This window comes from Urocampus carinirostris, chromosome 9, assembly GCF_059441175.1.
Source record: "Urocampus carinirostris isolate Australia breed hairy pipefish chromosome 9, RoL_Ucar_1.0, whole genome shotgun sequence".
Classification (NCBI taxonomy): Eukaryota; Metazoa; Chordata; class Actinopteri; order Syngnathiformes; family Syngnathidae; genus Urocampus; species Urocampus carinirostris.
The window spans coordinates 1,868,294-1,889,914 of NC_142357.1; the positions used below are offsets into that span (position 1 = coordinate 1,868,294).

General features: G+C 42.1%; 1 protein-coding gene across 10 annotated transcripts in view; it reads left to right on the top strand.

Annotated features, from left to right (window-relative positions):
• atoh8 (atonal bHLH transcription factor 8) overlaps nucleotides 1–21,621 on the top strand; it is a 76,741-nt gene that overhangs the window by 4,648 nt on the left and 50,472 nt on the right. For all 10 annotated transcript variants that reach the window (XM_088344145.1, XM_088344146.1, XM_088344147.1 and 7 more), the window contains exons 3-4: nucleotides 1,037–1,189; nucleotides 12,334–12,525. In XM_088344145.1, coding sequence (XP_088200271.1) covers nucleotides 1,037–1,189; nucleotides 12,334–12,525 — 345 coding nt within the window. The remainder of the gene's footprint in view (nucleotides 1–1,036; nucleotides 1,190–12,333; nucleotides 12,526–21,621) is intronic.

The following is a 21,621-nucleotide window of genomic DNA, read 5'->3' on the forward strand; positions in this document are numbered from 1 at the left end:
GAGTTATAAATACTCAATACTTTCTCTAAAAAGTAACTGAGTTAATAATTGAACTACTCTATAGTAAAAAATAACTAGTTACTGGGGAAAGTATTTCTATATCTTTAAAATAAAGTTTTGTGTGTCAAAGAATTTAAAATTTTCAGGCGAATAGAGACAGGTAGGTGTCTGACCTTGTCAAATTTATTGCACCTCACCAGCAACAGATGTATCCCACACTTGAAGTGCAACAAAAAGAACCGTAAACACGCATAACGTATGTAAATGCATAAAACGTACGTAGTTACACACAAAAACGTATGTAAATGCAGGACAAAATGTACGAATATACACAAACAATCAGCATGTACATAAACACGCAAAAAAACCTATGTAAATATTCATGAAAAGTACGTAAACACACAAAACGTACGTGAACACATAAACTTACATAAATACACACAAAAGTATCTAATACAACAATCAGCATGTACATAAACACACACAAAAACGTATGTAAACATGTGCAAAAACCTACGTAAACAGACACAGAAACGTACGAAAACTTACGTAAACACATGCACAAAAACGCACGTTAACACGCACCAAAACGTATGCAATGCACAGCTTTTGACCGTCAGTAACTGTAACGACGTTGTAACAGCAGAAAAGATAATGAGTTCGATTACTCCTTTACTGAAAAAATAACACTGTTACGTAACAGCGTTATTTATAAAGGCTATATTCCCAACACTGCACGACGCACATCAAGCCGATGGTCAAATTCTTGCCCAGGATATAATTTTCAATGTTTGCAACCTTCTTTTATTTGTGCATTCAGCTCATCCACGTCTCTTAGAATAGGGGGATCATAAACCAATCCCTTCACAAATTCCCACAAAAAGAAATTGCAAGAGAAGATCTGGGAGCCTAGGTTATGAGCTCGTCATCGTTGTTTGATATTCAATGTCAAAATGTGCCCAATACTTTTGGAACACCCTGTATGATGTGAGTTTCATTACTAGCCAGACTCATGTGGTGTTCTCTTGTCTGCAAGGAGTCTTCAAGGAAACGAAACGGAATGAGTGCGGATGGAAATGGACGTCTGGAGGTCAAAGCCATCCAGCAGACCAGAAGGCTCCTTGCCAACGCCCGGGAGAGGACCCGGGTTCACACCATTAGTGCTGCATTCGAGGCCTTGAGGAAACAGGTGAGATGAAGGCATTTCTCTTTGCGTACAAATACACATGTGTCAAACTCATGGCCCGCGGCTCTAATGGTAAGTTAAAAATGTGTGAGGGCCAATTATTCATCCCGGCATTCTTTGAACTGTTTTTTATAAGTTCACCCCTAGTCAAAGGTTTGCAGTGCTTGGCAATCAGCGTTGCGACCTCCTAGCTCGCCTTTGTAACAATTTCATTTCACTCGCAGGGTCTTGTGAAAAAGCGCTTCCAGTTGCTTCACCATTTCACGGCGTGTGTTTCCAGTTAGCTTTTTGTAGTCTGCATGTTTTTTTCTGGCAGTGCCATGTGATATTATATTCTTTGAAAACAGCCACAGTCTCTTAGGCTGTCATGGTCGCCTTGGCGACCGGTCTGCCCCGCCCCCTGGGCACCAGCTGAAGCAGTTCAACTAATCGCGTGTCTGCTATTTAAGGCTGGATTGTGGGCTTTGCGGGTGCTGGCTCATTATTTACACATTGTCCGTTCTGTTATGCCTTGTCCTGTTTTGTTGAGTTGGAAGAAGCCTGTGTTTGCACGTTTTGTTAAAACCTGTTTGTTCTGTCTTGTCCCTGAGTTATGGACAACTTTTATTTTGGTAAATAAAACTTTTGGATCGTCACGCAATTGAGTTCTCCCTTCCTGCCTCCTGCCTCCGTTCTGGTCCGGTCACCCCTTCCACTCCGTGACAGAATGAGCCAGCCAACATTTGAACTCAGCGAACGATCCCTGCGCGATTTGGGGAGAGCTGGAGGACGCCGTTTGGCAAGCACCCATTGAGGTATCCTTCCCTGCCCGTTCGAACCACGGCCCCGCCCGTCGTGGCCTATGCTGTGCCTTGAATGGGGTCCCGGGAGGATTTGACGCCTGCCATTCCGACTCCCCGTCCTGCCAGTCCGACTCCCCGTTCTGCCAGTCCGACTCCCCGTCCTGCCAGTCCGACTCCCCGTCCTGCCAGTCCGACTCCCCGTCCTGCCAGTCCGACTCCGACTCCGCCGCCTGCCAGTCCGACTCCGACTCCGCCGCCTGCCAGTCCGACTCCGACTCCGCCGCCTGCCAGTCTGACTCCGACTCCGCGGCCTGCCACTCCGACTCCGCGGCCTGCCACTCCGACCCCGACTCTGCTGCCTGCCAGTCCGACTCCGCCTGTCCTGTTTTCGCCTGTCCTATTCGACTCTCCGGCCTGCCTGTCCTGTTCGACTCTCCGGCCTACCTGCCTGTTCGACTCTCCGGCCTGCCTGCCTGTTCGACTCTCCGGCCTGCCTGCCTGTTCGACTCTCCGGCCTGCCTGCCTGTTCGACTCTCCGGCCTGCCTGCCTGTTCGACTCTCCGGCCTGCCTGCAGTCTGCCTGTACTGATTTTGTCCAGTCTTGCCTGTTCTGATTCCGCCTGTCCTGTCTTGCCTGTTCTGATTCCGCCTGTCCTGTCTTGCCTGTTCTGATTCCGCCTGTCCTGTCTTGCCTGTTCTGATTCCGCCTGTCCTGTCTTGTCTGTTCTGATTCCGCCTGTCCTGTCTTGCCTGTTCTGATTCCGCCTGTCCTGCCTTGCCTGTTCTGATTCCACCTGTCCTGTCTTGCCTGTCCTGATTCCGCCTGTACTGTCTTGCCTGTCCTGATTCCGCCTGTACTGTCTTGCCTGTCCTGGTTCCGCCTGTCCTGATTCCGCCTGTCCTGTCTGAATCGCCGCTCCTGAATCTGCCTGTCCTGAGTCCGACTCTACTGAATCTGCCTGTCCTGAGTCCGACTCTACTGAATCTGCCTGTCCTGAGTCCGACTCTTCTGAATCTGCCTGTCCTGAGTCCGACTCTTCTGAATCTGCCTGTCCTGAGTCCGACTCTTCTGAATCTGCCTGTCCTGAGTCCGACTCTTCTGAATCTGCCTGTCCTGAGTCCGACTCTTCTGAATCTGCCTGTCCTGAGTCCGACTCCCCTGATTCTGCCTGTCCGACTCCCTTGTTTACCTGTCCTGTTCTCGCCGGTTCTGCCTGTCTGTTTTCGCCTGTCCAGTTTGCCCGCCGGACCCCCCCCTGCCGAGCGCCGATTCCGATCCGCCCGACGCAGATGGCACCTGCCTCTTCCCGTTCCTGCGTGTTCGGAGGAGGGAGCGGGGTTGCCCCAATCGTGAGCGTTGAACCATTCCGGGGCGCGAGGTAGTAATTTTTTCTTTTTGGGACCTCGGGAGCTGTCCCTTAAAGGGGGGGCTCTGTCATGGTCACCTTGGCGACCGGTCTGCCCCGCCCCCTGGGCACCAGCTGAAGCAGTTCAACTAATTGCGTGTCTGCTATTTAAGGCTGGATTGTGGGCTTTGCGGGTGCTGGCTCATTATATACACATTGTCCGATCTGTTATGCCTTGTCCTGTTTTGTTGAGTTGGAAGAAGCCTGTGTTTGCACGTTTTGTTAAAACCTGTTTGTTCTGTCTTGTCCCTGAGTTATGGACAACTTTTATTTTGGTAAATAAAAGTTTTGAATCGTCACGCAATTGAGTTCTCCCTTCCTGCCTCCTGCCTCCGTTCTGGTCCGGTCACCCCTTCCACTCCGTGACATAGACAGATGGTGGCTTCGGATTTCGGTTAAAAAACACTCCAATTTCCATTTTTCTTGGCCATCACCCTCAACTTGCCTTTTTTTATTGACCGTCTCCATGTCAGAAATGGGGTGGTCTAAAATCCTCACAGAAAGCCCTGGGCATGAAGTTTTTTTGTGCACATTATTTTTTTTCTGCGGTGAACATAAACGGTGGACCACATGTTGTTCATTCTATGAAAGAGGCCAGTAAAAAATTGAAAACAAGCCGTAACTGGCCCGCGGGCCGGACTTTGGACAAAGCTCCTTTACTCCAAAAACGCTCAATTAAACACACCCAGTCACATTGACACTGTCACACACACACAAACCTCACAAAAATTCCCACCCTGTCTCCTTTTTTTGTCTTTCTTTCTCACCCTCTCACAGGTGAGAGCTACTTTTTGTTACTGATTTACGCAAAGGGCACACAGTTTAATATGCAATTCTAAAATAATACTTTATTATGCTATTACTATATTGTTACTATGTTATTATTAGGTAAATTATTGAATGTAGGGTTGAATGGACTCAATCAACCACTGAAAATGGCCCAGCACTGGTGAGCTTACGAGGCACCAACTCTATTGTGCAACTGAAGCTTCGAGCTTGTACAATAAACATCCATCCATCCATCATCTGCACCACCTATCATCAGTAGAGTCGCGGGGGTGCTGGAGCCCATCACAGCCGTCTTCGGGCAGTAGGCAGGGGACACCCTGAACTGGTTGCCAGCCAGTCGCAGGGCACACACACACACAGACAACTCATTCGCTCATGGAATGTGGGCCGAAACCGGAGTGCCTGGAAGAAACCCATGCAAGAACGAGGAGAACATGCAAACTCTGAACAGGAAAGCTGGTAGCTGGATTTGATCCCATGACCTCAAAACTGTTCCGTGGACGCGCCAACCACTCAACCACCGTGCCGCCCTGTACAATAAAAAATTCACTGTAATTAGTTTTCTACAGAATTTAGGACACACGCGTCAAACTCATGCCCCGTGGGTCAAATGTGGCCTGCCACATCATTTTATGTGGCCCGCAAGGCAATGCTGTGAAAAGCACAAGATAAAAATTACCTTTATCTCATCAAACAATGACTTGCAGTTTTAAAAATGTTCACTCGCAATGCACCCACTGTAGCTGTATTTGCTGACTAGTGTTAATGAACCAGAGAACATTGATGAAATTATCAGCGACATTATTTTATTTGAAATAAAAGTCACTGGGGCGCTGTTTAAGGCAATACGAAATTTAAAAAAGGTAGCACAGAGTGTTTTTGCAGAAGCTGAAAGGTGGTTTGTGTCCTTAGACGTGTCCTAAAAAAGTTAAGAGGAATATTTTCTCTATTAAGTATGTTTTGACAATTCCCAACTGAGTTCAAAGAGCCCTTATGCTTTTTTCCCCCACTGTGTTTATCTGTTTTCATCTTAACTTTAGCAAAGCTGTTGTCATGGTTGCCATGGCGCCCACTTGGCCGCGCCCATGTGTGTCACGGTTGCCGTGGTGCCCAATTGGCCATGCCGGTGTGTGTCACGGTTGCCATGGTGCCCAATTGGCCCCGCCCGTGTTGTGCCAGCTGCGGCTCGTTCAGAGATTGACTTTCTTTGTATATAAAGTTCAGCGCTCTCTTGCTTCAGTGTCAGCCCGTCAACAAATTCTGCTCCACAAGACGTGGGTTCTGTTCTGTTTTCCTGTCAACAAACTTCTGCCCCACAAGACGTGGGTTCTGTCCTGTTTTCCTGTCAACAAACTTCTGCCCCACAAGACGTGGGTTCTGTCCTGTTTTCCTGTCAACAAACTTCTGCCCCACAAGACGTGGGTTCTGTCCTGTTTTCCTGTCAACGAACTTCTGCCCCACAATACGTGGGTTCTGTCCTGTTTTCCTGTCAACGGACTTCTGCCCCACAAGACGTGGGTTCAGTCCTGTTTTCCTGTCAACAAACTTCTGCCCCACAAGACGTGGGTTCTGTCCTGTTTTCCTGTCAACGAACTTCTGCCCCACAAGACGTGGGTTCTGTCCTTCTTTCCTGTCAACCAACTTCTGCCCCACAAGACGTGAGTTCTGTCCTGTTTTCCTGTGATATCTGCAGTCCGGTATTGTTCCCCTTTATTTTTTTACTGTTTAATTTCGGGTTCCAGTTTTTGTTTTCCGTCTGTTCTTGTCCTGTTGGTTAGTTTCTCCAGTTTTGGTTCCCGTCTAGTTTCTTCTGTTTATTTTTGTTACCCTGATTTGTTATCGATCTCGGCGGCCTCTGGCGTCCGGTCCTTCCACGCCAGACCGGCTTCCTAACGTGCATGATTCCCCATTTCCCATGAAGCAAAAAGCTTGTGTGAGAACGTCACGCGATTGGGTCCTGTATCTTTTCTGGTTCTGACAGCTGTTGGGCAGGGGATTGTGACTTCACGCTCGTTCTGTTTTTTGGGGGTTTCTATTTGTTAGTTCGGGCTGAAAATAGTGAAAGTAAGTAAAGGACAGTTTGAAGTAAAGTCCAAATACCAATTGGAACCTCAAGAAACATGAGTTTCTTCTAGCATGTCTAAGAAATGCATGTGCTTGTACATGCATCGTGAACGAGCTGACGAGGTTGCCAGAAGATGGCGTCGGCGAGTAGAATAGTTTTGAATTTCGTACAGCTCCTTAAAAGATGCTTTAGCTCCTTTCTAGAAATTGTATTTGATATTTACTTTATTTCATTTAATAAACACTACAATAGATTAAATCTTAGAGAAAGGAAAACATTGAGGAAAAAACCCCAACTATAATTTTCTAATCAAATCGTGCATACCTATTTAACACCCAATGTAAATATCTTCTACATGCCCACATTTTCTTGTGTAAATATTTTGTGCTCCTATATATATATCCAAATTATTTTTATCTTTTTATCTTTTTTTCATCTTTTATCTTAGACAGTCTAGATGTGTAACTGGAGTGCAATGTCCAATTTCATTGTTACAACATGTTCAACTCATTTTGTAACAATGAAAAAAAAGGTCTATTCTATTCTATTATATTATATTCTGTACTAGTCTATCTACATACAATTTAATTGTGAGCCTCAGAAAGACCCCAGCCCTCCAGCTAAGGCACCCTTCTTATGCTGTTGATTTACTAGTCCGGCTCCTGTAAGAATATTTTTCTACCATGTGGCCTCCAAGCTGAAATTAGTTTGACACCCCTGGCGTACACTGTGTTACCGACATCATTGCCAAATTCTTACTCACAATAAACTCGTAAAATTGGCAAGTACCATTTTCCTAACAAAATGCTCAAAAATGTTCTTAGCAAGCTGTAACGATAGCGACAACGTTGTTAAATCTGCTCCAACATTGTCCTCCTTATGTCATTCAAAGCAAAACAGTTGAAAATGATCAGTTGAATTCCGTCAAGTGGTCAGTTTGTTCTTGGCGATACAAAAAGCAAGTAGCGGTACATTATGCCACAATTGTAAACCAATGAGCAGTTAGGACGCTTATCTAATCGTGACTGGCTGTTTACTGTCACATCATACTCTATAACAAAGGTGTAAAACACACGCCCCGTTGGCTGGATCAGGCCCGATAATGGTTTTAATACGGCCTGTGGGACAACGCTCAGTGAAGAGCAACAGGAAACAAGCTGCAGTTTTAAATAAGTTTGTGTAGCGAATATGGGTGGTAAATAAATCATTCTAACAAACAATTTATTGACCAATTGAATCAAAGAGCCGAGTTTATTCTTTTAAAACTGGTCTTGCCTTTTTGGAGCACCTCATATGTGAAAAACGTTTTGATTGTTCAATATACCTTAAACAAGACACAAGCGCACTCTTGGATATATGGACTTTTCTTTGACTAATCATCTACTGAAGAATCTTGAATATAACACAAAACAAAAATAAGAAAATAAAACAAAACAAAAACAGAAGTTGAGAACTTAAACTGGCGCCATTTGGATGGACAACAACATTGGCTTGATTATTACATTATTGTGTTTTGATAGAGTTCCCCCTTTAATTTCACACCAACACCTATCAACAATGAGATGTTCTGCATCGATGAAGATCACGGCCCAGTCTTAATGTCCTCGGCTGTAGAGTGATGTGGATCCTGGTAGGCCTGTGAGCCGGTTGGGACGAGGACCACAGGATGCAGATTGTTGAAGAAGAGGTTGACTGAGGTTGACTGCTAGTGGCTTGAGGCTTCTCTGAGGTCGCTGGCTTTGTCCCACTGGTTTGGCTACTAGCTTGATCAAGCCTGGCTGCTGACTTGGCAAGGCTGCCCATTGAGCTGAAACTTGGTCAGGACCGGCCAGTGGGAACGGGCCTTGGTCCAGTTCCCACTGTTAGTACATCGCTTCTGCCGTGTGGCTGGCCAAAATCAGACTGCGAGGTGAGTCGTGTACCAGCTCTGGGTTCCGTACTCCCAGGAGGGGCGGACCCCCTGTGATGGAGTTGTGACGGCAATCGTGAATGTGCAAATGAAGTCAACGCCCCCGTACCCAACCTCCCATTCCAGGATTATCAGTCAAATAACGTATCAATGTGATTGACTTCAAACACAGTATTCACCTCACAGGTTTTGACATTGTTTAAAAATGTTCTGACATTGCAAACCGAGATTCTGACCAAACGTTGAACACTCTACATTGTTGAATACTCTACATTTGAGTGGCAATGACACTAAAGCCTGGTGCCACTCTCAAAGCAACTGGAGCTGTATTTCTTTCTCTCTCTTCTCTCTTTACAACACTCTCTTTCTCTCTCTCTTATCTTTATTTCTCTCTTTCACACTCTTTCTTTCCTTTTTTGTCTTTCTTTCTCACCCTCTCTCTTTTTTCTATTTCTCTCTTTTATTGTCTTTCTGTCTCTTTACGCTTTATTATTTCTCACTTTTAACACATTTTCCCTTCTCTTTGTCTCTATTTCTGTCTTTCTTTTTCAATCTTTCTTTCTGTCTTTTCCCTCTCTTTCTCTTCCTCTCCCATTTCCCTCTTTACTCTCTAGTGGCCTCTCTTCATTTCTCTATCTCTTCCCTTCTCTCTCTTTTTTCTCCCCCTCTGTCTTTTTATTTTTTACCAAACCACTTGTGCCCCCCTTGAGACTTTTTTTCTAGCATGTGGCCCCCTGATAAAATGATACGACAGGAACAAGCAGTAGAACCAAACGCGTAAAATTCCACACAATGCTTTATTGGAGAATCGAGGGAGTCAGGCGCGGGGAAACAAACAAAAGCGATCCGGTGCTCGCTGGGCAGGTGGAGAAAGAAGCCCTCGCGTACGAAGCGTGGTCGGAGAGCGGATGCAGGTTGGGCAGCCGGGATGGGAGAACGAAGCGTGGTCGGAGGGCCAAGTCAAGTCAAGTCATTTTTATTTGTATAGCCCTTAATCACAATTAGTCTCTAAGGGCTTCACAAGTTATTACATATAAGATTAGGTTACTCGTATGCTATAGAGTAGAAGTGAGTTTTAAGCCTAGATTTAAACATTTCCACCAAGGTTGCAGATCGGATCTCAGGGGGAAGAGCATTCCACAACACCGGTGCCCGGATGGAGAACGCTCTCGAACCAGCGGAACACTTCTTGGCTCTTGGGATCACCAGGAGACCGGCGCTCTCGGAACGAAGGCTTCGGGCCGGGACATAGGGGGAGATCAGATCTGAAAGATATGAGGGGGAAAGTCCATGTATGATTTTGTATAGTAGTAGGAGAACCTTAAAATCGCATCTTAGGCTAACAGGGAGCCAATGCAGGTTAGCCAAAATTGGGGTGATGTGATCGTACTTTTTTGTCCTTGTTAAAAGCCTCGCTGCAGCATTTTGTACCAGCTGAAGACTCTTGAGTCTGGTCATCGGAAGACTGGAAAGTAGTGCATTACAGTAGTCGAGACGGGAGGTAACAAACGCATGAATTATGATTTCCGCATCCGACTGAGAAAGTATAGGACGAATTTTAGCAATGTTACGGAGATGGAAGAAAGCGGTTCTAGTAATTTTCTTCACATGTGTTTGAAAGGACAGATCAGGGTCGAAAATGACACCTAAATTTTTAGGTGAGTCACTCTGTGTGATGTGGCAATTGTCCAAGTTCACTGCGGTTTTAGAGAATAAGTCACGGGACTTAGAAGGACCAATAACTAACATTTCAGTCTTTTCAGGGTTAAGACGCAGGAAATTGAGTGACATCCACTCTTTTATCTCAGTGAGGCAGGCCTCCAAAGTTCCACAGTTTAGTGTGGCAGATTCCTCCATCGGGAGATAGAGTTGAGTGTCATCTGCGTAGCAATGGAAACTGATATTATACTTACGAATAATATCACCTAGTGGAAGCATATAAATGCTGAAGAGAAGGGGGCCAAGCACTGAACCCTGCGGAACACCACAAGTAACACTAAATGGCTCAGATGTCAATTCGCCATATTTAACGCAGTGTGTCCTATCTGAGAGGTAGGATCTGAACCATAATAGGACGCTTCCTGAGAGACCAATCCATTTTTCCAACCGTTCTAGCAAGATAATATGGTCCACTGTGTCAAATGCAGCACTAAGGTCCAGCAGCAGCAAAAGTGATGATGTGCCCGAGTCCATTGCCCGTAGGAGATCATTGGTTACCTTAATCAGAGCTGTCTCAGTAGAGTGGTTAGCCCTGAATCCTGATTGCATTGATTCAAAGAGATTGTTCTCGGACATGAAATCATTCAGCTGCTGTGCCACTACTTTTTCAAGTATTTTAGAAAGAAACGGTAGGTTTGACACAGGTCTATAATTACATAAGTTTTCTGGATCTAGGTTGGGTCGTTTCAGTGTGGGTTTAATGACAGCGGACTTAAAAGCAGCTGGAACTACACCTGAGGCGAGTGATATGTTTAAAATATTTAGAACTGAAGGTGCAAGAACGCCAAAGAGACCTTTGATAAGTGAACCTGGAAGTGGGTCGAACTGGCAAGTCGTCGGTTTGGCCATATTCACCATCTGTTTAAGATTTTCGAGTGACAGTTCACTAAAACGGGACAAAATACCTAGACAGCCACCATGTCGTGCATCTAGAGATTTGAGTGCTTTAGTATGTGTTGAATTAATACTGTCTTTAGCAATTTCTTCCTGTATGCTTTGGATCTTCTTAGTAAAGAAGACCATTATGTCGTGGGCAGAATGGGTGGAGCTATCTGGGATAGTCTGTTGCCTTGTTAGCGATGCTACAGTGTCGAAAAGGACCTTGGGATTGTTCTTTTGTGACGCAATCACTTTCGAAAGGTAGGCTGATTTTGCAGAGGCCAGGGCCGCTTTATACTTCAACAAACTATCACACCAGATTTGATGGAAAACTTCAAGCTTGGTAGCGCGCCATTTTCTTTCAGATTTCCTGCATTCTCGTTTAAGGGATCTAGTTTCATCATTAAACCAAGGTGTGCGTCTTTTAGGTCGTGATTTATGCCGGATGGGCGCAACTGAATCCAGGGCATTGGCCAGGGTAGCGTTAAATTCATTTAGGAGTGGTTCGATGGAGCCTTTGTAGGCGGAAGCAAGTTGAGCAGCCGGGACGGGAGAATGGAGCGTGGTCGGAGATCAGGACAGGTCAGGTAACCGGAGATGATCGGGAAGCTAGGGATGGATGAGCAGGAAACAGGAAGAGGGAGCCAGAGTAAAATGCTTGCCTTGCATGTGTGGAGGTTTGCTGACGGACTGACAAGGAGTGAATGAGAATGACGTGTTTAAATAGGAGAATTAATTAGGAAATGAATGGCAGCTGGGGCTAAACGAGTGAGCGCTGGTGATAGCAATGGGCAAATCATGACAAATGACTTTGTCAACCCTGCTCTACAAGGTCTCAGACGCTTTGAAGTTTCAAAAAAAAAGTATTATAGGCAGGTTTAATCTGTAATGACATTAAATTGTAAAACTAATTAGTTTCTTGGTGATGTACTGACACCCAGAAGTGACACATAACCCTAAAAGTAAGGATCTTGTTTTAAATATCATATAAACCCCTTAAACCTACTTTAAAATAGCGACATAATAAAATAAATAGAAGAAAATGCATACACCAACTTGTGGAAGCAGTGAACCCTTCATACCTTTTAGCTTGTGCAATCTAGGGAGCTTGCAAATTAACACCTATCTGAGACACTCCATATCCATTTTGTCTCTGGGCTTCAAACCACTTGAAGATTTCCTTCAACATTTTTGGTTCCTGTCCCAGACAGATTCTTTTTTTTTTCTCCAGGTATGCTGTGTTGCATAACAAAATGTACTTTTTAAATGTCAAAGTTGTTTTAAAAACAACTGATATTTGTGGGCCAATAGGATATTAGCTAATTCATTAATATGTGAAAAATTGTACTCTTGCCGTAGCCTCAGCAAAATGTTACTTAATTGTGCCTTAGGTTTGGGAGATGTTTGCTAATGATTTGTTTGCCACATTTGGGATTAATGATGCTCACCCTGGTCTCAAGCGAGGCTCACAGACTTTGTGTGAACGCTCAGACCCGTGGAAGATTACAGGGAACATTGCATGCGAGCAGAGTTTGATTTATCTTAAGTCCCCTAATCTCCTATTTAAAATGTATCACTGTCTTATGCTTTAACTGTAGGTGCCTTGCTACTCCTATGGACAGAAACTATCAAAGTTGGCTATATTACGGATAGCATGCAACTACATCCTCTCCCTGGCTCAGTTGGCCCAGCAGGACTACAGTCCCGAACATGGCAGTCAAAGCTTCTCGCAGTGCGTGGAGCAGTGCACAAGGACCCTGCAGGCTGAGGGGCGGAGCAAGAAGAGGAAGGTGAGATTTCTCACTCATTGAAAATGCATTTAATGTACGGTATTTTCTGACCTAAAAACCCCAAATTGGTCAGAAATTTGAAAGTGAGCCTTATATATAACAGAATATGGCGGATAAGGTCATACGGTATTAAAATAGACGATTATCACTGGCCCAATTCGCAACGGGATTCAAAAGCTAGTCATGGGCGGTGATGGCACAGATGTATATACCAGTGTATAATGAATAAGTGGAGAGACTGTTTAACCTATCAGAGTGCAGAACAAAACAGACTGTTAAATTTTGTGTTTCTGGCACCGTAAAAATAGTGTGAAACTGAGATAAGGTCTCATAAGTTTTTCATATATCATCAGTGCTCTAGTAGGAAAATGTGAGCACCCTTACCACCACGACACAGGTTCAATTATCATTGCAAAAAATGTTTAGTGAATCTAATCAGCGACTTTCTTTAACTGATCAATCATTGCACTATTGCATGCCGCAAGTGTATAAAGAAACCAACGATTATGCAGAAATCATCATGGTAGCTCTTACAGTAGTCTCAATTTGATGTGCCTTGTGTATGAATAATATATAAAAAAGACTTGTTTCTTTGGGGGTGTGCAGTAACTTGGCTTATCATGATACAGTCAATCCTTACTAAATAGTGCCTCTGACTGAAAAGAAAATACCAATTCTAGTAGTAGAATATTATTGGGTTAAATAATAATGGACAAAAAAAAAAACCCTTCATTCGCTCGCCAGGCTTAAGCCATGTGAATATAGTCTGCTGCCCGTTCACTTCCTGACCAGGTTTCAGCATTCCAACCATTGTGCTGACTCTTTCTTCCTTGATCAGCACTTGCACCTCATCCTGGACAACAAACTTTTTACTGCAGCGTGGTATTTTTTTCGTCCTCTAATATTTAAACTACTTCAAGTCCGAATTAAGGGTTTTGAAAAAGGGTTGGCGCTAGGGTTATGCTTATTATTAGGTGTAGGTTGAGGGTTAGGAACCTGAAGCTGAGCTCCATATTATGGTTCTAAACTGAATGTAGGCATCCCAAATAGTTTTAGAGCTAGGGTTATGGTTTGATCTGGGGTGGGGGCAGTGTTACAGCGAGGGTTAGGTGTAGGGCTCGGGTTAGTAGCTCGGGATCTGGCGCAAGTTAGGGTTTTAAACCGAATTTTGTGTTCCAAAATAAAGTTGGGGCTAGAGATACTAAAGTTTGGGCTCCCATTCTTTTGGCCAGCGCTGGATTTTCTTCTTTTAATGGTACTGGGAAGATTGGAAAATTGTTTTGCAGTGGTTAGCGCGTGTGCGGCACAGTTCTGAGGTCGTGGTCTCTGCGTGGGTTCAAATCCAGCTCCCGGCCTTACTGTGCGGAGTTTGTATGTTCTCCCCGTGCTTGCGTGGGTTTCCGCCGTTTTCCTCCCACATTCCAAAGACATGCATTTTCAGTCCACTGTATTCTGTCTTCATCAAAAGTGATCCAATAAAATGACATCACCTGTAAAGGGTCTATACCAGGGTTCGACAACCTATGGCACGTGTGCCAATAGTGGCACGCGAGGGGTTAACCAGTGGCACGCGAGTGTACGGTAAAATAATGATTTTTTTTTCCATGCGCATTTCAAGGTGAAATTTAGACATTTTCAATTGCGCGTTGTGTTATTTAGATGCTTTACGGTAACTCCCCGCCTAATCTACTTCCTGAGTGCATGTCTGCGCCGCGCCGCGCAGAGGAGGGAGGATCCGTGTTTTAACGCACCCACAGGAACACCTGTGCACGATAAATAAACGAATTACAACAGCTCACCTAGCGAAATCGTTCTTTTCAGCCAGCGTGGCCAGATGAGGCTTTGTGCAAAAAATGACCGCGCTGTTTGTGCATTTATGCCTTGAGAGCGTTGTATCTCGCACATCAAGTGTTACACGTCATGACAAGACGAAACATGCACATGAATTCAATGAGTCTGACATGGCAGAGACATTAAAACGCGTTGTGTCCAGATACGGCAAACAAACACAGACCCTGAAAACATTTGTCACTGCTACAAATGCCACAACTGAAGAAAGCCATGAAATTGCTCACAACTTTCACAGCGTCTCTGCCCGGTTGGCCGACAACTTTTTTAAGAAACAAAAAAAACCTCTTTTCAAATCAAACGTTCGCTTTATTCCGATTTTGAAATCTGCGTTCGGTTTGGAATTTTCAGAATTTCCGTTCATTTAGCAATTTGCATACTCGGCAGCCGATCAGAAGACATCGAATGACTTTGTGCTTCCGGACTTTCCTGAGCGTTATAAGGTCGTGCATTTGCATATAATTTTCCAAAGTTGTTCAGGATATGTCAGAGTGTGCAGTTTCCTTATGCGTGAGAAGATAAGCAGGACATTGTGGTTCAGCCTTTAAGCATATTTATTCCTCAACAGCAAGCAAAACAAGAACACGGCTCCATTCAATACAACATGGCTATCAAACATTAGCAAAATGAAAAATGGTGCGTGCGTAATGACGTCACACACTGGAAAACGTCTTACCGCAATATCACGAGTAAGAGCGCTCTTAAATTGACAAATCTTAACAAAAGTAGATGCACAGAGAACACAAGAAAAATGGAGAAGTGGTTAGGAATCAAGCCAAAACCTCAGCCCCAGAATAAATATTCAAAAGAAGCAAAATTTATGACGCTACAAAACGTAAACATACATTAAGAGCATTGTGGAAAGAGGAGTTCACGTGGCTTGTAGCAAACATTGCATAAATGAAGATGAGTAAACACAGGTACATACTGATGGCAGATGGAAAACAGCGATGTCATATTCATGCAATGAATGTTATACGTAGATTTATAATAAACTTAATTTTAAAGTATTGTTCTGTTATATATTCTGATTATCAATCCTTAATACTTAGCAAAAATTGTTTTTTTTTGCGATGAGTCTTCTTATTGTGTTTCAAGTTGTAAAAAATGGGGCAGGCAACTTTATGGCTGGGCAGGCAACTTTTTAGAGTGCCCGGTAACTTTTTGTCTTTTTGTTTCAGACACTGCCACATCACTTGATTTTGATTTGTAGTTCATTGTTGATGAAGAATAGTTGAAGGCATAGATGTCTACAGGCCTTTCCACATGTTGCTCACAGTAATTTTTTAGTTTGTTGATTAACAAGAATAGTGGAAGATAAATCGGTCAGTTATACAATTTCAATGTCTATCCATGTTGTATTGTCCGACTGGTGTAAAATGACAGCTCTGTTAGATGGGAGAACATTCAAACTCCGCACAGTAAGTCCGGTAGCTGGATTTGAAGCCACACTAGAGGTTCCCAAGACCTTAGAACTGTGCCTCATGCACGCTAACCACTGCGCTGCCCTGCTGCCCATGTTGGCAAGTTGTTTGGATTTATTTTCATTCTGTTTCTGTCGCATTTGATGTTAGTTTTGCCGGTGATAAAAGAGATCAAAGACATGAGAGAAAGCTTACCACGTGTTGTGAGTCATAATTTTACTCATATTTAGTTTCTTTTGTCTTTTGTTGGCATATTTGGTATTGGAGTAATCCAAAAGTAATTGAAAGTAATCAAGTTAAAGTAACCCTACCCAACCCTGTGTACTTGTGACATTGTGAAGCGCTTTGTGATTTGAAAAGCACTATATAAATGCAGACCATTCATTTACTATGTATAATACCAAGATCATTTGTATTATCAAGATTATTATGTTTACCAAATAAACAAGACAAACAATTATTTCAGCATTTTTCTTAGTTCTTTCCCCACAAGCAGTAAACATTTGCAAGTGCAGTGTTTTTCAACCTTTTTTTGAGCCAGGGCATGTTTTTTACATTGGAAGAATTTTGCGGCACACCACTAACCAAAAACATAATAAAATGACACTGAACAGTATGTTTAATTACAATATAATTTATAATACCACCAGTTTTTAAAGCACAGACACTTGACAATGACATAATATTTGCAGAAAATGATTCAAAAATGTTTATAAAATTTTAAATAATAAAAATTGGCATTGGATAATTTTTCACGGCACACATGACGATCTCTCTCGGCACACTGGTGTGTCACGGAACAGTGGTTGAAAATCACTGTGCTAGTGAACCGCGACAATATTACTTATCTACGATTAAGTTTATCATCTGCTACCAGAGACCAAGACAATCCTGCTTAGTGTTGAAATGGGCAAAAGGAGATCAGAATAACAAATAGTTGTTTTTTGTTGTCGTTTTGCGTCTACATATTTTTCTTGAACAAAGATTTTCATACAAGACCGAGCCTGCCATACGTACAAATACAAGTATAAATTAATAAATAAATACATACATACAAATAAATGGCAACAAATAAGTGAATGCATAAATAAACCACGTAGTGCATAAATATGACATAAATACAATTTATCCATATATTTATTAATTTTGTCATCTATTTCGGTATTCATATTGTTTTGTATATTTTCATGTATTTTATCATTTATTTAGTTGTGTATTTTGTCGTATATTTGGTTGCAACGAAATGTAATTCAAATGAGGGGCGGGTCAAAGTAGCTAAGTTTTCGACCATTCGGTTGATTGACAAGTGCACTGATCAACTGCAATGTTTTTCTTCATCACTGATCAACCAATTGGTGAAAGGTTTGTTGTGTCAAAATACGTGACAAAATAGACCCCATGGGTGATAGTTATGGTTGAGAATTGGGCCTAGTTGTAAGTTTATACAGTAAGGAGAATATCTCTATGGGGCTTTAGATGGGTTAGGGTTATGAACCCAGAATTACATTTTGTTGTAATTTGTAGGTAAATATAATCATGCCCACCCTTCAGGGACTGTTGCTGGCAGATCAAGGGTGTTATGTGACAACGTGAGTGATGCAGGAGTGTGCCGCCCTTGGTATATATATACGTCCAGACATACTTTTGCAGTATGCTTAAGTCAAGTCATGTTAATTTATATAGCCCTTAATCACAAGGAGTCTCAAAGGGCTGCACAGACCACAGATTATTGCAAACTACAGACTATTATTACATCATCCACTGATCCAAAACTACATGAGGGTAAGGAAAAACTCAAAACCCCTCAAACACAGTGTAAATCTGTTTTCAAATCTGGTTTCATTCTTTTCAGAATTGAATTGGCTAACCAATGTGTCAATCATCATTTGAATCGGTTCATACTGGCTAAAGATATTCGGAGCTATCAATACAGGCCATTATAGGCTAATGCTTGCTGTGTGCCGTGCTATTGGCCAAGAATGGTGTCAATCAAAAGTTCAGAGGCTAAAGGCTATATTGGAAATAATTTTTCAAATCTGTTTATTTGTAAAAGGGAATTATGTGGCAAAACAGACGGTTTGCACAGAGAACAATGCAGAAATGCTTTTAGGCGCATATTTTTATGGGTCGCATTATATTGTGTTTTGGAATTAATCTTTTAAACAGTTGGATTCCCTAGACCAGGGGTCAGCAACCATTTTGGTGTGGAGTGCCTCTTTCAAATTTCCTTGTAAATCAGTGTGCCGCACCAAGATCAATGACTCGCACAACATTTTTTTAATATCCAACAGAGCTGTAATTTTACACCAGTCCAAATATACAACATGGATATACAGGTTAATCGTACAACTCAACACTTTTTTCAACCCTTTTTGAACCGAGTTACACTTTTATTTATAAAAAAGTTCTGAGGCACACATTCCGTCAAAAATGAAGTCATCTCAAATATTTCACTGTACTACCTCATAAGCAGATAATTAGTGTATAAAAAGAAGAAAATAATACTTAAAATAAAAAAGAATGATGTGCTTTATGTTTTTATTTTTTACAGTGCAATCTTAAACCGCTTTGTTAAAGAAATTAAGTTATTAAATGTACTGTGCTACCTCAAAAGCAGATAATTAGTACATAAAAAGTATATAAAAATCTACTGCCACCTACTGATATGGATGACTATTACAGTTCCTCGTCTGAAGTTTGCAAAAATACTGAATAATGGCCTAATTTTTATCTGAAAGCAAATTCCAGCTGCACACTATACAAGGTCTCACGGCACACTGGTTGAAAAACACTGGTATAACTGACTAATTTATCTTCCACTATTCTTGTTCATCTATCAACTAAAAAATGAATGTGAATAACAAGTGGAAAGGCCTGTAGCCATCCATGACTTCAGCTTTTTGCCACAAGAATTAACCAGAATCAACCATTCTTCATTAACAATAAACTACAATCAAAAATCAATGATATCTTGTTGCAGAAAATATCAAAACTTGAAATAACAGCAGCAAAGCAGAAGGCACACACCCATACACGCACACACACACTTCTTTAAAATATTCGCCATCAGTAAGTAAATAGTTTTCTGTGCTTTGCTATGCAGTGAGCAATGTGATAGCTTGCTTCGGTGGTAGTGTTTTTAGCAGTGACAAATATCTTCGGGGTCTGTGTTTGTTTGCCGTACCTGAACACTGCGCGTTTGAATGTCTCCGCCTTGACAGACTCATCCTTGAATTCATGCTCATGTTTCATCTTGCTGTGCGAGGTACAACGCTCTCGAGGCATAATGCACAAAACAGCACGGTCATTTTTTGCACAAAGCCTCATTCGTCAGTCCACACTGGCTGGAAAGAACAAGATGTTTTCGCCCGAGGAGCCGTCATGATTTGTTCATTTATCGCGCGTGTGTGTTTCGTCTCTGGGTGGAAACAGGCAGTCGGACTCTCTATATTCTTTCACCAAGTGCCTTTACCTCCTTGTTTGCATTTGACTGAACATAACTTCCTTAGTCTCTTGCAGGGCCGGTGCTTTTAAACATGAAATAAACCTACCACAGACCATCCCAACTAAAAAAAAAACAATCACAGGACAAGAAGTATCTAGCAATCACAATATGCTGTAATCCAGTGGTCTGCAACCACCGGGCCACAGACCTACCCCGGGCCGTGGGTCTTTGGCACACTCAAAGTGTGGGTGTGCATTATGCCAAGGTTTTATCGTCATAATTCGCCGTAATTGAGCAATATCAATGACCCCATCTGCCGGCATTGGATGCAACAGAAATAGATAGATAGATAGATAGATAGATAGATAGATAGATAGATAGATAGATAGATAGATAGATAGATAGATAGATAGATAGATAGATAGATAGATAGATAGATAGATAGATAGATAGATACTTAATCATCCCCACAGGGAAATTCACAATAGTTCACAATAAAACTCTTGCAGCAGTTAGATCACTTAATTCTTACCATTAGGCCAAAAGAATCCTAGATGACATACAATAAAGCCTTAGATCCTATCTCATCATTACACTGTTTTTACTCACGGTGCCATGTTGTACAAGGTTGTAATGGAGCATTATAGGAAAGAGTTCTGCCAAATCAACCTTTTTCAAGCTGATAGCCACTTTTCGTTACCAATTAGCACAAAGGGCACCCAGTTTGATGTAAATTTCTAAAATATTGTAACATATGTTATTATGTTAATACTATATTATTACCAGGTTATTCATTGGAAGAAGGGTTGAATACTCAGCCATCTAAAACAGTATCCACCCTAAAAAGTTTTGCTTATTATTGTTTATTTTGTGCAGAATATTACATAACTAGTGGTAATATACTAACCAGAAAGACACCCCAGAACCTGTTTTTCCCCTGCTTTTTCTTCTGTATTGTTTCTTTTTTTCTTTTATTTTTTATTTATCTTCTTTTGCTTCTTTTCCCTTGGCTTTTTACTTCTTTTTCCCTGATTTTTTCTTATTTGGTTTTCCACTTTTCTTTTTCTTTTGTTTCTTTTTTCCTATCCTTTTGTTTTTCTTGCTTTTAACCCATTTTTCTTATTTTTTCCTTGCTTGTTTTCTTCTTCTTTTTTCCCTAGTTTTCCTTTTTTTCTTTTATTCTTTTGTTTAATTTTTCAAATGCTTTTAACTTCTTTTTTCTAGTTTTATAATCTTTTCTTCTTTTTTTCTCATTTTTTTCATCTTTTCTTATTATTTTCAAGCCTTTTCTTTTTTTCTTGCTTTATTATTTTTTCTCTCTCTTTTCGTTTTATATTTAATTTTTTTTCTTCTTTTATTTGTCTTTTTTTAGACTGCCCTAACAACTACATTCAGTTTTCTTTGGGTGGGCAGAGTGTGTCATTGGGTGTCCTGGTAAGACCCCTGTTCAACACTGTTCTTCAGGTAGAACAACTATCATCAATCTTTACGTTTTATCCCTTGAAAACTCTGTGAGGCCTTTTACCACTGCTAGAAAGCTGTCTCTATGTGCGCCTGTGCGAGTGTGTGCACGCGAACACGCCAGTGTGCGTTTTTTTAGTCCCAGACACCAGATGTTTAGAGTAGAAGGGAAGTGGAGCTGGCGCCATGAAGGGCAGAGGGCAGTCAAAAGCACGCGAACTAAAAGCACAGGCGCACACACTTGGCACATTTCCCCATATGCACTGTTGCCTCTCCAAGCCATCTGCTCCAACATACTTTGAAACAAGAAAAAGGAAAAACACAGTCATCATCACTTTGTCAGACAGCAGCAGCTGCTTGCAGCGCATGTGCGCAGGCGTGCGTGTGCAAGATGAGGAGTTGAGTGAGTGTCTGGCAAAAATTACATTTTTTTTTTGCTCTCTCAGAGACGCTATGTCTGCATACACAGCTAGCAGGAAAAACAGTTTGGAATTATTTTGGTTTCATGCCATTTACACGAGGAATTTCAACGGCTTACAACATAAGTGGGCAAAATACGGCCCGTGGGCCACACAAATTATAACATGTTTGCATGTATATTTATTCATAAATGAAAAAATAAGATAGGTCTCCACGTGGGCCCCTTGGTGACATTTTTTAACCCAATGTGGCCCCCCCACTCCAAACAGTTGTCCACCCCTGGTTTACAGTATGCCACAGATTGGATATTATTTGTATGTGTGTTTCATTTCGTACAATACAAATCCGGTCATGCAACACAAATCACCTATATTGATTTATTTTAAAGGCTACACAACTTTAATTATTTCCATGTGCCGCAACACAAACATCAAGTAGGTGACATAAAAATCTCACCTTTGACCCAAAAGAGAGCAGTGTGAAAAAAAACTTTTATGT